Source organism: Melopsittacus undulatus, chromosome 8 (genome assembly GCF_012275295.1).
Source record: "Melopsittacus undulatus isolate bMelUnd1 chromosome 8, bMelUnd1.mat.Z, whole genome shotgun sequence".
Classification (NCBI taxonomy): Eukaryota; Metazoa; Chordata; class Aves; order Psittaciformes; family Psittaculidae; genus Melopsittacus; species Melopsittacus undulatus.
This window is the reverse complement of record NC_047534.1, coordinates 31,401,763-31,418,998: the sequence shown is the minus strand read 5'-3', so window position 1 is coordinate 31,418,998 and position 17,236 is coordinate 31,401,763. Positions and strand designations below refer to the sequence as shown.

At 41.7% G+C, this 17,236-nt stretch overlaps 1 protein-coding gene across 3 annotated transcripts in view; it reads left to right on the top strand.

Moving 5' to 3' along the window:
- TMEFF2 (transmembrane protein with EGF like and two follistatin like domains 2) overlaps positions 1–17,236 on the top strand; it is a 128,317-nt gene that overhangs the window by 66,747 nt on the left and 44,334 nt on the right. For all 3 annotated transcript variants that reach the window (XM_034065579.1, XM_031045865.2, XM_034065578.1), the window contains one exon: positions 8,772–8,868. In XM_034065579.1, the coding sequence (XP_033921470.1) occupies positions 8,772–8,868 (97 nt within the window). The remainder of the gene's footprint in view (positions 1–8,771; positions 8,869–17,236) is intronic.

The window sequence follows — 17,236 nt, the reverse complement described above, 5'->3', positions numbered from 1 at the left end:
TTTTGGCATCTGACTGCACTGCGTCCTCCTGAGACCCCATTACAGAGCATGACCTTGGCACAAGTCTTCTTGACTTCTTGAGCTCTGGGGCAGACCCAGCTCTCAGTTACATGTGTATAACCTGCATTAACTCTGAAGAAATAAGTAAAATAAGCAGAAAGAGGAGGAGTATGCACCACCCCTGGCAGTGTTGGGTAGGGCCTTGAACAACATGCTCTGGTGGAAGGTATCCCTGCCCATGGCAGGTGGGGTTGGAACTAGATGGTTCCTTTCCAACCCTAACCATTCTATGATAACACAGAAGAAAGCGGGAGTGGGAGAAGAAAACAGCATTCCTTGTTGAATTCAGTGAAAGGTAGACCCAAGTCATTTTTACAGTAGAGTCACTTTACACTACCCTGATTATGTAAATGGGACATAAAGTAAATTAAACTTTCACTTGCTCTGACACTCCCTTCCATTGCCAGAGTGATTTACTGAAGCCTTAGTGTAAATTAGAACCAGGACCAGTGTCTGTGGTCCATGTTTTAGGATTTAAAACCAGCCATTTCCCAAGATAATTGTGATGCAGTCAAGACTAGGAGCAGCTTCCTAAAATTGTCTAATACCCAGATTTGGGTTTCTTCAGTGGCTTAAATGGAGTGGCATATTATCTCCTCTATAGTCTGCCTAAAAGATAGATTTGATGTCTGCAAGCAAAGACATGAAAAAGCTATAGGCGGAAGCTCTTATAGCCTGCCACCTATTTGATTTATGTGATAAGTGATCTCAGATGACCCTTCAAGGCACTGAACCATTAGAGAGTTATGTTGCACAGCGATAAGAAATCTTCAGAGATACCTAAATCTTTTACCACTGGGAGTTTCATCTGTTCTGGAATAAAGAACATTTTTATGTATGATGTTGCTATCTTGCTAGCCATACTAATATTCAAAAGGATACACAGACTTAAATCAACAGTAAAGTGACAAAGACTTTAAAACTGAAGTAGTCAACAAGTGGATGCTAGACAGCTCTTTTAGGTTTTATCTTTGTTCCTTTCATTCTGTTTCTTGAAAGATGAGTAGCTGTAAGGGTTCTCATTCAAGTCTTCTGTTAATCTTTCCACCAGGTAGGAAGCTGGCAAAAGCACCCTTTCAGTGCAGAAAGCCTTTAAAAGTCACATCACCCATTTGGGACTTCCTTTTTGTAGGCTTTGTGAAACCATGGGTTGGATCCTTCCATATTCTTTTCACTGAATTTCTCTAAACTCAGTGATCCAGGTTCCTCTCTGCCTAGAATGAATAAAAGTGCTTAGAACCCCAGGTGGGATGCAGATTCTTGACAGAGGTCAGGGAAAGCACTGACAGGTAATTTCTCTGGTCCAACTGTAGCATCTTCTCCTGCAGAGGGAAGCACTGCTGACTCATATTCCTCCTACTGAACCTATATCTAATGCACTATTTGCTTGATAGAATTTGCTGTGAGAGCAATGTTACAGCATATAGTCCATGTGTTCTGCCCATCAGACTATCTTTGTGTCATGTGTTTAGTGCGTTGACATAAGGTATCCAGCAATAAACTACTGTTCCAGGCAGTAGGGGATGCAGCTTCTTCTCAGGCATACAAGAGGAAGAGGAGGAGCTAGAACCAGTCCCTGCTTTTCAGCAGAGCCTGAAGATGCTGGGGCTCTTTGCAGGTCTGCAGGGACAGTGTGTTCAACAGTCCACAGAAAGGATGAAGAGGGTTTTGAGCCTGGCCTGCTCCCCTCCCTTCTGCCACTTAGGGACAAGCAGCTCACACTTAACTCCTCCTGAGTAACACTCAGTGGCCGTTTTCTAGACAAATAAGAAAAGTGTTATGATACTGGGTACTTCCCTGCACTGCAGCTTCCCATCTCCCTTGACACAGCACTGAGGTTTAATGATCTGTGTGGCCAGGCAAGTCAACCTGAGGAAGGAAGCAATCAAACATCATATTTTTTTATTTCTCCTACATCGTGAAAAGTCTTCTGGTCATTGCAATTAGGACTGTAGTGATCTCCTTTAATAATGGTCCTGATTGGTGACCTGTTGTATTGTGTCCATCCAGCAGTGACCATGTCCACTTGGTTGCTTTGTTCTAGCTGTTGGGCATATCGAAATACATGAGAGCAGGGACTGATGCCACAAAAGCTTTGGCAGCAGTGCAGGCGTGTTTTTTACAACAAGCTGTATCTATTCCTTGAAAATTCTCCTGCAAGGAAGTGATTTCTCTTTAAAATTAAATTAATGCAAGGAAGAGATGAATAGTCCCCATGTGATATTTGGCTTTTTACTCAAAGCTGTTTATGAGGGGAAGCTCTTGGCAGAGTTAAATGAGCCTCCTCTTCCTCAAGCTGGCAAATACTGTCAAAGCTGGTCATTGTACACCTTCATAAATCTGCAGTGTTGGCATCCCATATACACCAGGCAAACTTCAAATTTTGTAGGGGGACCGCACAAGGGTGCGATAATCACAGCTGTTTCATGTCGGCATTCAGGAAGCTTACAATAGGGTTTTATTCAATGAGCCATTCCTTTTGAAATGCCATTAGAGATATTCGCTAGGAGAAACTGGCCTCAACTAATCGTATTTAATTTTTTATCAAATGCACCATGGGAGCAGCAGGGATATGCATGAGACAGAAACAAGCAAATGGTGTTTGTTTAGAATAAATAAACTTTGAGTAAGAATTGAATCTCTTCCCTCCTGGCCACAGTTGTACAAATACAGGCAAGTCCCTACTGAAGTCTGTAGGGGGTCATGTCCTGACTTAGACCTGTATGCTCTTGGAGACCTCCAGTTGTGCAAGCTGAGAGAACTGCAGTCAGATAGATGCAAAGCAGCTCCTACGAAACTGTTCCCATCCCATCCACTTTAGCCACAATAAATGAGGTTCAGAGAGGGTGAAAACTACGCATCCCATCAGGGGAGGCTTCCAAGCCCTTGCACTGGATGACTAATGGAGGGGGTTTCTAAGGTTTCCAAGACCTTGAGCTGTGCAAAGTGAGAGGCAGATGGCCCATGCTTCTCTTCACAGCAGTAGCACCTTGCCTGCGGAGCTGCCAGAGCTGCTCAGTGCTGGCCCCTGTGTTAGGGTAATTGCAACTGAAAATCTTGGAAATGGATGAAGCCAAAAGCGAATGGGAAGGAAGACATGACAGGAAGCAAGACAGGAGGTAAAGAGCTAGAGAAAGCTGCAGCTCTTGCTAATACTGTGAAACAGTTTTTGTACTAGTTATTTACTGAACTCAGGACACTTCCCAGACACTGTTTTCTTGCACTTGTTAGACTGTATTCAGGGCAGGATCGGAGCCTTCGGCACAAGGTGCTGGAAGCTCAGCACAGGGTCTTGCATGAGAGTGAGCTGTTTCAGAAGTAGAATTAGGTTTTAGATATTATAAAATTATAATTCCTGGTATTTATGACTCTCACAGACTTTTTCTCCACAGCCCTAAAGCTTAGACATACCTTCCAAACAGATATACGTAGGAGCTAAGATCTTTATACGCTGAAACTAGAAACTAGGGACTGTAGGGACAAGGGGTAACGGGTTGAAACTTAAACAGCAGAGGTTTAGACTGGATATAAGGAAGAAATTCTTTCCTGTTAGGGTGGTGAGGTTGTGAATGCTCCATCCCTGGCAGTGTTCAAGGCCAGGTTGGATGAAGCCTTGGGTGATATGGCTTAGTGTGAGGTGTCTCTGCCCATGGCAGGGGGGTTGGAACTAGATGATCTTGAGGTCCTTTTCAACCCTAACTATTCTATGTTTCTATACAATGAGATACTTATATGATATATAAAGCCACTGGCTGTGATTTTAAGGAAAAATATAACATGACAGTAACAGTAGAAATATGAAAGACACTGCAAATTGAGTCTGACTGGCATCAGAACAGTGCCAGGCTATATCTACACGGTCTTTAGCAAGAAGAAAAGAGCACATTTTATCAGCAGTGTATGAGCTTGCTGGATGCATCTAGTTCATCCCCAAAAGCCCTGCTAGGTATTTGAATCACACTGAATTTAATCTTTTCCAGCACTTGGTGGAGAATGGCAGTATGGAGGTACCCCAGATGGGACCTGAAGCAATATAAACTCTAGAAAGGCAGTATAGTTTCCTGGGCAGCCAGCTCAGGTATGGCACAACACTCATGCTGTTTAAGTAACCTGCTCAGTGATACCAGAAAGGTGGTATCAAGGGCTGGCCTATGGTGGTATGGAGAAACAGATCAAAAGCCTATTGGCATGAAGCAGAATATTTCAGGTCTGTTTAAGAAGTTCCAGGTCAGGTTGAGGTGGGCAGAGACACGCTTTTCTTTTGTTGTGTGATAAGTAATTTCCCCAGCATGTTTATGTGTGTGAGAGACAACAAATTTGTATTTATTGAGATGGAGCCGTGCAGCAGGAGCAAAGCAGAACAAGGCATATCGGAGTTTGGATTTATCACCGGTACGGCAGGCCATTTTCTTTTCATTTGGACTGTAATGCTGTTCTGAACCTCTGCCAAGCTTCAAGAGCAGAGTCATTCGTGAGTCGACCTCCTGTTTCACACCCTTCATTTTTCTCACTTTGTAGGTTTTGACTGAGCTAATGCTTCCAGGAAAAAAAAAAAAAAGACTTATTGATTAGAGATAAGTCACTCGCAGCATCTAGGCTTTTATTGGTCGAGTTTGTGAGTTGCTTTAGCCATTTGGTAGAGGTGCGGGTAGTGTTTGTTCTAACACATTTAGTAAATTCTCTTGGCTTCTCTGCCCTGGTTTCTCAGAGCTTTATCACTTCGTCCACTTCCCTTGTCACCTGCTCAGAGCACTCCTTTTGGGACTGAAGCATGTGGTGAGATCACCTCAGCTGCTCAGAAGAGCATTCTTCTCCTCGTTTTAATTTGCACTTTGTCTTTCATTTCAAAATACAAAAATGGCCATTAGCCCTCATCTTGACATGATTTATGTTATTGCCTAGATTTTTATAGCTAAAAACAAGTGTTAGGATGAGCTAGGGCAAGCTTTGTTTTTCTTTCAACAATAGCAAAGATGTCCCACCATAAGGAGTCAAGTCAGTGTGTCTACACCAGGAGGACAGTTTAGGACTTCTGGTTCTCTTCTGATATTGCAGGAGATAAGCACAGTGTCAGACCAATTTACTGGTGATACTTTCAGTCTGTTTTTTCATCTGTGGAAACAAAGAAAATGTCTTGAAAATGGTTTCTTTCCCGTGGGACTTACAGGCAATACAGATTCTTGAAACCACAACTATCTGATGCGAGCGCATTGAGGAGGCCAGAAAAGGACCAAATGATTAAAACAGGAGCTGTTGTGGTTATCACAGCCCATTGACTCTGTAAATTGTGTGTGGTGTCTTCCCCAGCTAAAGAATTTATATTGCTTAGGAGATAGAGGTAGTCCCTGAAGTGACTTTCAGATAATGTTAGTGACCTTCTAACCCATGTTAGCACATTTCCTTGAACTCTGGAAGTTGCTCATCTTGCTAATACAAATAAGAACTTGCAGTTTCCTTAACATCTCAGTTGCGTGGTGGGCTTCAGTGGTTAGCTTCCTTGTAGCCCTTCTATGTTCCTACAAGGTTTTGGTGTTAAAACACAACAGTTGCTAATATGATAACTACATAATGTGCATAAGAAAAAAAAAAGAGAATTGTGCTCCTTTTATTTTTAGAAGAGGAATCCAGAAACTAGATTATTTTTGCTAACATTTTCATCTTAGTTGGGATATGAAATCAAGTGCAAATCAGCAAGTGCAGCAAGGAGAATAAAAAAGGAAAAAGAGTCACCTTAGAAAATGAATATTCACGAGACCTCAAGCTAAAAACCAGCAGGAAATGTTGGGAAAATAACTGTTTCTAAGATGTCTGGATTTATCAAAGCACTTATCTGCACAGCATGGAGAAAACAAGTCCTGTGTGTCAGTCCTGGGTGTGGGTGCATATGCCAGCGTGTATGTTTGTGTAGGGAGAGAAAAAAACACCTCAAGGAAATGTAAAGGTAATATTATCTGTGGTTATTATCTGAAAACAGAGAGAGAGAGAGAGATAAACAGCTGTCTTCTTTTAATCGAGACTGCTGCATGCTTGGACATTTAATGACAACGTGCACATTGACTATAGATCACCGGATGCAGAGCTTCTTCAGAGAAATATGAAGGAGTGACCTATTATTTTCTAGTAGAAATTATGAATTGCATTGTGCCTTAGTATGGATGGTCTTATCTAAATCAGTTACTTCAACATGCTGAACCTTTCAAATGCTTTCCTTTAATGATGGAAGTAGCTATTTTACTGGGCTTGTGATGTGGAACCGTGTGAAGCCCCCCTGATCACACCACACTTGTTGAAACGTTGTAAGGAGGAAGAAAATAGGGCATATGCTTTTAATTAAAAGGAAATGCAAGGGAAGTGATTCGCAGAATAACGAAATAAAGAAATTATAGCTCTTTTCCATATATTCTCACCCTCCTGAAGTGGAGTGATTGTCATACTCGTGATAGGTGAGAAATGTTTGGCTGTTGTAAGTCTTCGGCCCATAGGTCCCATTGTCCTTTGCATATAGTCATTCATTACATGTTGTGCCTAATATCTTAACCACTGGAAATCCCATGTCAAGATTGGCTGTCAAAGTTATCTCTCCAGTACAAAAGATTTCTATATTTAAAATGTAAATGAAACTTAGTGAAAAACACAGAGCCAGATGTAGCTACAGAGGAATGAGGAGGAGCTGTACAGTAGAGGGAGCCTCACAGTGCTGTTGTGTCGGGATCACACAGGCGGCACATGGAGATTTCTAATGGTGTGAGGACATGGCACTTGGACACCTTGTCCACCCTCGTACACCTTCACCTCTTACAAAATGTGAGCCTAAAGAGTTCCTCAGTCATTTAAAGAAACACCAAAAACACAGCTCAGAGCCCCCCTTGCAAAACTGACAATGCAGTAGAACAAAAATCCAGCATATATTTTCTGGTTTTCCCCTTTGTTTTTTTTTGGACGTGAATTTTATGGATATAAAGGTGAGCAAACTTGTACAAAGAGGTCAAAACCCTCTTTTTTTTCCTTTTAGGATAATCAGAATGCTTATCATAGGTGAATTGTTTTCAATTTAACATAGTTTAAATTCAAGCATGACAAGAAATTGCTGCAGCATAGCACATTCCTAAATATACAGGCATCCCTGCCTGTGGCAGGGGGTTGGAACTAGATGATCTTTAAGGTCCCTTCCAAGACATTCTGTGATTCCATACCAGCTGTTCCTTTGAAGAAGCCTCAGGAAAAAACTTCTTAGACAAGCTGTCTACCTTAGGTATTTCGGTAGTCTACATCACTGTAATATCTAAGCATACAGTAACCTTTTAATATGCTTGTTTCCATATTCTATGATGTTGGTAGAAAATGGTATTATTCCCATTTTACACAGTGGGAAACATGACAAAGGTTAAATAACTTGTCCAGGGTAAGAAAGCAAGTTTGTTGAAAAGCAGGTGTTAGAACATTCCAGGGACAAAAGCCCTTTCTCCTCCAACAGCTTGTGAAAACCTGGGACTCTTTCCCTTTTTTTAGTAAATAACAAAAGCGGCCAATTCAAAGCCTTAACTACCTGGTTAACCAGTAACACCGGGGTGAGTGGTCCCATGCAGGGGATATACAACATCAGGCAGGTGATTTGTCCAACAATGTCACTGGGAGTACTGACACACTTCTGTGTGTGTACCAGCTGTGGTAGGTTGGACCCAAATGTGCTAAAAGCCTGCATCACAGTGCTGACTCCAGATGAAGGAGGAATGAAAGGATGACACTGCAGAAGCTGTTTATGCAGATAACAACATCAGTTAGAGCCAGCTGATATTTGAAGTCTGGTTGGTTTAATTATTCTGTAACTGGCAGAAGGATATCGCTAGGTGCAGTGTCTTGCTAGAAAGCAGCATCTTTCAGAAGATATCAAAAAGCTCTTATATACTTCAATACAAATGCAGGTGATATTTCTTTTGGATCTTTTAACAACCCCTCCTCTTGGTGCCTACCTTAGTTGGCTTTTTCTCTTTTTCAGTGCTCATCTGTTGATATTTTTTTGCAGTCCTCTTACACCCATAATTCTATTTTTCTCTTAGTGCCTTCATGTTTTTGACTTGAGGGCCAGATACAAACCTTACACAACTGCAGACATAGGCATTGACTTTCCTGGGTTTCAGATTTAACCTATGCTGGAGATCATCCCCTCCTCTGGACAGCACTAAATCTTCCCTGCCAGAGATAACTAGTCCTTGGGGCTCATAGCTGTGCTTCTGAAGAGAAAAATGTTTTGCTTTGGAATGGGATAGATTGCACTACACAGCAGGTGATTTCAAAACACTTTCGAGGAAAGCATCCCCTTGGGGTCCATCTCAAGGCCTTCACTGGTACAGGACATAAGGCAGAGTGTGATGCTATCAGTATACCTCCATTATTTTCCCAGAGAACAAAGCAGTGAGACTTAATGGTGATAGAACCTTTCCAGCTGCTGAAGAGGTCACTGTTTAAGTGGAATAGGAAGAAGGCGGCTCCTTCTACAATTTCCCATTCTAACTCTATAATATATTCAGGGAATTTATCACAGACCAACATGAAAATCTCTGTTGGTCCCACTCAGAAACACTGTCTGTTGGCCAGCCATCAACTTTGTGAGCAAGGCATTAAGCTGACACGGTGAAGAGATTTTTCTAGAGAAAAGTGCTTTGCTACAGTGCTCTTTACTAATGTATATTTTTCTGCTTTCCATCAAACAGTCAATGAAGGCTCAGGTGAAACCAATCAAAAAGAGACATCGACCTGTGACATTTGCCAGTTTGGGGCAGAGTGTGACGAAGATGCAGAGGATGTCTGGTACAGTAATTTGGTCTATTCTTCTATTTTAATGAATGTTGTATTATCTAAAGATACCGTGGTTTAGAAAGCCTTACAAACATTAGCTATTTAATTTTCTGCACCCAGGGATTCCTCACCGAGTGATTGAGGTGGTTATTACACTTAAAAATGTATAAACCAGTCTGTTTTACAGTTTTGGAACATGAAGTCTAGAAACAGAGTTATCCATTTTGTTGCTGTTATAACTCATTCCATCTGGGCTTTTACAGCTTTATATTTTGGTAAAAATAGAATTGGGAAAAATAATTGACCTAAAGCTTTTCTGGTTAAAAAGTATCATTAGTATTATGATCATGTTAATTCATGTATGGCATTAGAAGCGCTGGGAAATCTGTCTCACTTTTTCCTAGTTGCTGGAGTTGACGACCTAAGCCTCAAATGTTTGAAATAATTAGAGTGTACATTTAGACATTTTCTCAATGGAAATTGGTTTAGTTTGTATTCTATAAAAATGGTTTCAAAAGTATTCAGGGTTGGTTTTATTTTTTATTATTTTAAACCTTAACCACATAAGCTGAAAGGAACTAATTCTATCTATTCAGAATATTTTTTTTTTCATTTTATTGAGAAACTATGTGAATGTGGAAATTAAGCCAACTTTAATAATTTCATTGTGATTTTGGAATAGCCAGTAGATAAAAAAGACACTATTCACAGAGCTGTACTTCTACCACTGCATTAATGACAAGTCTCATATTTCTATCTAAGGAATCTATACGCACTTTGAGAGACAACAAAATAATCATGCAAATGTTAGAGCTGTGGTTTGAATGATGTATCTTCTGAAGCTGTGGGGTGATGGTAGCTAAAGGATGGATACAGAGGCTGGACACTGAGATGTCAGTAAAGCATCATTGCCAGACTCTTAACTTGGAAGGTACAAATAGAGCAGAGAGGAGTCAATGAATGAATGAATGGTGAACATGATAATTGTGCCAGTGTTGGGTAGCTCATCTCATCCAGGCAAGGAATCCACACACTGTTAGTCAGGCATGAAATCATGAATATTTCTGCTAGTAGGTGAAGAAGCTTAGGAATATGATCATGGTCATCCATTTGTGCTCATCTTGGTTTAGTCTTGCCAGGATTTTAATAACCACTGGTTCTAGCATTTAAAAAAAACCAAGTAAACAGACCACAGAAATGGCTACAGTCATCAAAAGAAATTGTGGTGTTGAACAGGAGCAATATGCATCATGGTTATAGGTTTGCAGTAACGTAATGAGATTTGTGTGGAAGAAATGCTTAATGTTGACTTTGCTTAAGAAAATTACCGCAGGTGTCAGGTTTTTCATCGTCTCCTTGACCGGTTGTCCTTGGTAGTTTTGGTGGTGCAGTGTCTAAACAAAACCATGGTAAAATTAATATATCAAAATTCACAGTCTAGTGCTCATGTTTTCATAATTAAGTGCACTTCCAAATTGGAAGGCAGAAGAGAGGGGCAAGGAATAAAATTAGCTGCAAGATAACATTATTAATCATAAGCACTGAGTAGCAGTGTTTATTTTTTTCCAGAAATAGCTTGATAAAAAAGCCTGATCCAACTTACCCCAATAATGTTCCCACCGCAGCTTTTGCATTATCTAATTCCTCCCATCTGGAACAATTTGGCTTATATGGAGCAGCGTAATGACTGCAGGAGCTGAAGTTCTCAATCTTTATTGACAGGCAGTCTTCCTGCAGGCAAAGAGGCTTCTCAGGGCGGGAAGCAGGGAAGGGCATTTACTAGGAAGATGCTACTAGACAGACTGTTAAGAGGCAGGAAACCAGATTTCCAACCAGAAGTACAAAGACCATGTAAAGCCTGTTAGAGGTCTGCTTTGAAGTAAACAACTTCATATGCTGTAACAGAGCCCTGATTTCCTGTCCCTGCCCCCTGATTAGTCTTGGATAAACATCTTTCTAAAAAATGAGCCTTCTGGGTGTTAGCTCTTTGTTATTCTTATTTCTAGAATAAAAGCAGGCTATGTATGGAGGTCCTAGATCCCTCTTTCAAATGTACATTAATTGAATTTCCATGTTTGGCACCAGATAGACATATTCCCCCCCTTCCCCTGCCAAGATTTGTTGTGCAGAAAATATCCATAGATTAAGTGGGAAAAGACATTTTGGTCTATTATTTGATCGCTATATTTTTGTGGACCAAATTTCAGATGTAAGCAGGGCTCCTATAGGCATCTTGCCTGACTGATAAGGTTTGTGTAATCCAAAAGGGGTCCCTGGCTTCTGGTTTCTGTAGGACCTGTTGGTATGGGATGTCAAGCCCAGCCCCAGCCACTGGCAGTGTCCCCTGTCAATCAGGACGAGATTGAGAGTGCAGAGTCAGTGCTTGATCCATTCCAAGTAAAAGGGATGCAAGCCGGTAGCTGAGCCAGGCCGCAGAGAGCTGGAGATGCGAGGCTGGCTATTCACCTAATATTTCTAGGGTGCCAGAGTAGATCAGAGAAGAGAGCACAGGTGTGATAGCAGATGTGGCTGGGCTGCCGATGATTTAAAGCTACAATTAGCATTATTCTGCATTGCCACAGTCTGTTACTTTGCAGTCCCTTGTCTCTGGTTTAACTCTTTCTTTTTTCTTTCTTTGGTTCTTTATCTCTGTTATTCATTGCCAGTTGTCACTCAGCTGAATTGTGCTATTGTACTGTGTCACCAGGATTTTAAAATCTTTTTATTTGTGTAAAACCATTCTGTTAATGGCTAGACCTCTGGGATTCTGATGGGGGGGGGGGGGCATGTGAAAGACTGCTCAAAGGGATAAGATATGTGTGTGAATGTTTTCTGGAAAGTATGAAGAAAAGGCAGAAAAGAACCCACTGTAATAACAGGTTTTCCACGCCATGGTAAAGCACACATGTATTATTATCCTATGCTGCAGTCTAATATCACGAGAGTGAATGCAATTTGGCATTCCATTAGTGAATCTCTTTCTCTAGGTTAAAAACAAAAACTGTGCAGTTGAAAGTCTTTAACATCTTGCTACTTTAATACATGAAAGCTTCTTGTCACTTAGAGAATCGTGTATTACTGGCATTATTCCCACCTTTAATGCATTTTGCACCAGTGGGTTTCATGAATATTTAAAGCAGGGCAGTGGCTAGGCTCTTTAGCACGGGATTGCAATCTATTGGTAAATCAGACATTTGGTGTTGCTTACTTTGGGTTTTATTTCTGAGCTGGCTAAGGAATAATTGATTTTTTTAAGACAGGGCTACTCAACACCCCAAGAGATACACTTAAAAGGAAATGAAAATGAAGCGTAACATTCTGAACCATGGTGTGTTTCTAAGATCTTCCAGAAAGCATCTATGAAATACTCACTCACTGTATATAAATAGTAGTCACCAAATGGAGGGCCTGTTCATCTACTGAAGTGGCTTAGTGTCAGTGCATAACCACGTCAGAAACCTGCATTCCAGTATTAATCTCCTCCTTATGGGCCACTGAGGAAATAAGAGCACTCTACACTGGACAGACCATGGTTTGGATAGATACTGGGCAGCTATTTCAGAGGTCCACAATGCATCCAAGTAAGTAGGAGATAAATAATAGGAAAAACTCTTTTGTTGAATTTCCTTTGGAAAACTCCAACAACAGAGCGGACAGGAGTATTTTCTTAAACAAGATTAAAGCCTGCAAACCTCTGACTTGTACAGTTAATCAAAGTCAAAGTGATGAATCGGGGTTAAATATGCATGCCTTTCCTTTGAATTTCAATATCAGCAGGTCAGCCAGCAGCAGTCCCAAAGTGCAGCATTGCCCAGAATGAGATGCAGTTTGCTAGCTATAAGACAGACACACGGAGATATATGATGTGCTTGGAAGAGAGTGCTTTCCCTGCAGCCTGGCATCGCCTAAGGAAGTGAGGATGCCATCTCTGCAGATTGCTCCTCTGCCTTCCTCTTCCTCCCAGCTGGAGGTAACAGGTAGAAAAGGGAGGCAGGGTAGCCCTGGCAGGAGAGGCTTGACCTTGAAATGGGCCACTCAGGAGGTTGCACCCATGACAAAAAGGGGCTTAAATACCCCTGCTGCTTCCTGCAGCTTGTTCCCACATGCCCCAAGGACTCCTCCTTGGCTGAGCAGAGGGTTTTGTGCTCTGCCATAGGCAGAATGCTTGTGGTAGGAAACTTTTCTCGCTCCCTACAAGCCTGGCCCATGCTGGAGGAGCCTTTTCCATTTCTTGCAAATGGGCAAAGATCCCACCGGGCAGGTTCAGCTCAGTAAAAGATGCTGAAGCCACTCTGTGGGGATACAGTGTCCTTGATGACCTGAAGCTCGGACCTTGGAGGGAGGCATCCAAGCCTGAATGAAGGAGCTTGGCATGTTCAGTGTCTAGATCAGTGGGTGAAGGAAGGAGCATCGGTCATAGGCGTGCTGTGCAGCTGTGTATTCCCAAGCAAGGTGGCAGCATAATTACAGCAGGTCCCTTGTATCCTGCTCTTCTTTCCGCATGGCTGGGACAATAAACTCCACTTACCCACAGCAGATACACACACATAAAATGTATTAAGAAGATGAACTGTTTCAGTCCTTTGTTTCATATTTTACTGCTAATCACTGATATATGTAGTTTGGGTAAATGCTCCTATAAGGCAAGTGAACAGTCTGAAACACATGAGGATGGGTGAAACTGCTTTCTCATGCAAATAAGAGGAGCTGTACAGGGGAGATATTTGTGCAAATCATGCAGCTGCCATCTGCAGCGACCCCTACAATCAATATTGCTCTAGCAATCAATATTTATCTTTATTATAGTATGGAAAGGAAACATATAAAAGAAACTAATGATTTTGCCAGCTTCTCAATCCACCCAGCAATTAGGTCAGTCAGATTTGGGTCCCTTCCCCCTTCCATCAGTTGCTCTCAACCAGAGCATCTGCAAATAAGATGCTGTACTACTACAAAGTACTAAAAGGTAGTTTGAAAGCTCACATACATTACATGGGTATTGGCTGCTTCATGTTCAGCAGTGTGTATAATAACTATGTGTGACCTACTTGTTCCAGATGCAGAAACAAAGAGCTCCTTTAACATCTGCAGTGTCCCGAGCATTATACAGTAGATATATTGCCATTTTCTGCTGCTTTCCTTTCTCTTCACTCATGACTACTTGTAATGCCTAAACATACTCATTGGGCTTGTGGTGCAAATAAGCTCAGAAATGTAATCAAATAATTAACCCCACAATCTTGCAATTTCTGCTTAGCTTCAGATCATACCTATGGCATGAAGTGAAGCTGCTGCTGCATAAATCTTCATGTAGTGCTTAGTAGTCATGTCTAATAGCAGTGCAGGCAGAGGTTTACAGAGGAAAGTAAAGGCACTGCGGCACTCAGTCTCTGCACTGCACAACCAAGCATCTTACATCCTCCTTCTTACACCCATGTCACTTATATTAGACCCATCCTCGTAACAGGTAACTCCAGAGCTTGCCCAGAAATTAGCTCAGTTCTTGCTCTGTGAACTGTTAATGTACCATTTGGCACATGTTCTGTGGTTCAAAGATTTTGGAATAAAAAGAAAGCAGCTGACTTCCAGTGTCACTGTTGAGATGTCATATTGCAATACCTGTAGAGATACCATGAAGTGGCTTAAGAGTCAGCACTACTGTAAAAAAGTAGCCTGAGCAACTGCAAATTGGTCCATGAAGGATTTACAATGAAAGACAAAACATCAGGAATGTTAGGAAACACAATATGACACCTACCTATGTGTTATATTTTAATTATTAAGCCTGCTCTGAGAAGGGTTGGCTTTTACAAGAGGGCAGTCGGGCAGATCTGCTGCCTGGAGTGTGGAAGGTGAATATGAGAACATGAACCTGACTACGTTCCTTCATTGGGACTATGGAAGGAAAGGCCATGTGAACTGGAATGAAAGTGGGAAAACCAGCAAAATACAAATTTCTAGCTTGAATTGCTGCCCACAGCACAAATAAGAACAAAGATGCAGTGGTTCCAGCTTAAGTGACAGCTTGAGGCTTATTAGCAGCCATTGTCTAGACATTGTGTAAGTCAAAACATACAGTTCACAGGTGAGCATGTCATGAATGTCACAGCTCCCATCAGGTTTCTCACTGGTAAGCTACTGAGAGATTGTAGGACTCTTTCAGTGCACAATTTCAACTTAAACTAGCCCAGATGAAAATGTGTCTTTGTCCTCTACCATTGTCAAAGGAAGATCCCTGCTGACTTGTAAAAGATCTTAAGTCAAGCCAAAACCATGTGTGTTTCCTCTTTTTCGGCAATGAGTCTGCAGAAAGAGCAAGGGAAGGGAAGGGTTTCTCTAAGAAACCCTGTTGCCCAGTCCTCCAAAGAAGGAGGCAGGAATGAGCACCTTGTTCTTCTAAATTGAATGCACTACTAGTAGTTTGGCTAGGAAGTTAGGAAAATCACGGCTTTCTCGGACATCTGGTGAAACTTCTTACTCTACACACATTATATTTGGTTTTAGTTAAAAACAGCTTTTTTATTTCCCAGTCAGGTAAGTTTCACAAAATCGCTTTACCATCTTTGAGCCTTCTTCCTGTACCAAAACAGCATATTTAATTTTGAAGTGAGACTGATTCCTGACTCCCTTAGGGTGACGGTTTGGAGAAGCTGACCTTTCCATCCGTAGAGTCAAATCCTTCAGAGGCCCATGCTCATTTGAGAAAGTTCTGCCTTTCCAGATTCTCAGGATTTATTTTCTTAATAACATTCTTAAAAAAAAAATAAAATAAAAAAAATGGTTTTAACATAACCCAAGATTGTCTGGAGTTACTTATATTTCATAGTGTTTTATTGCCAATACACTTTGGAACACTCTGGTAAATAATTCAGCCTACACAAAGAAATTGGCAATATTTTCTCTATACATCGAGGAAATCTGTCAGATACACTATATATCACAGCTCTAAATGTTCTCAGATAAATGCAAACCCACATTGTGTTCCGTCTGTACTATTCACCCAAGCAGGTCTTTTAGGCACCCTGTACGACACATCTATGTTATCCAAAACCTAGGATCCCTAATGTTTGGTTTTGTAATAAACCAGACATTTGTTATCTTCTGCAATTACAGCAAAACTCGCTCTGTGTCCAGGGGATAATACCCTACACAGTCATAAAGTTTATAGATTTTTTCCCTTGTGCTCCTCTTTTCAGATGCTGATCCATACTTGGGGTTTGGTTTCAGAAGGTGAACTTCCAGCTTATGGAAGTCAATGAAAGTTATTCCACTTACTTCAGTGAAACTAAAGTTCTTTCCCTGTATCATAACTGTGCAGTGTTATCTCAGTAGCCAGTGGAGCCTTTCGCTGGTGGAAGGGAGAATAGACTCTGTTGGAGTGTAAATGCACAATCGTTCATGGAGTGCAAAGGCATAACTTGGAAACTGTGATGCTAAAAGCAGAATTTGGCCTACTGACTGCTTCAGTTGCTTCAGAGGAAATACTGATTTGTGAAAAGCCAAAAATAACTTCTGAGATTCTGGAGGGGTTTCTTGTCTTACCCTGATGCCAAGCTCCTGTAGGAGAAAGCACTGTTAAAATTTAAGGGGAAGAAGGATTGTAAAGCATGTAAAGCTGTCATTTGCCTTTGCAAATTAGTCACATCATCAGTCTGTCAACATTAGAGGGTTGTTGGGTTTTGCTTTTTAAAGTAGCAGTAATCTTCAATGTGTGGCTCAAAATGGCCTGATTTTCCTGTTAGGTTTCCATGGCTGAGATGCCTATGCCTAGGTTCAGAATGTGGTGTGTGGATGAGAGGCATGAAGGCATAGAAGGGTGGGTGGTCATGGTAGAGAAGGCTGGAAGGATGGTCCGAGAAAGGATGGAGGACTGTGGAAGCTGGGAGAAAACCTATATCTGACTGGCAGCTGATCCAGTTTGCTGTTTGCTGGGCAGTGGGGAACAGCTGCAGTAGCTGCACATGTGCTGGGGCTTGGTGGGATTTTGGGGACAATACCTGACAGCAGCAAGGAGATGGTCCTCACCTGCCTTCCTTCTGCATGGCTTGGAGGCTAAAATGGCACACCCAGGATGGAGCAGGTGAATTGGACATCTGTATGGATAGCTGGAGGATGTGTGGGGTAGTGGCTTGGCTGGCATCGAGGTGGTGTGGCTGTGGACTCTGTTAGTGTGCGCTATAAGGGTTCACAATGTATGTCTGAGCATTGTGTGAGACATCCACAGCATCCCTCTGTATGTTCAGGAAACGTCCATAGACCACATATATCATGACAGCACAGCAGAGAGCATGTTGTGTGAGCAAGGAAGCAAATGAACCCAGGGATTTTGGGTTTTTATTACTTTGCCACCAGCTGTGAGTGGATTTCAGTCCTAGGCAGG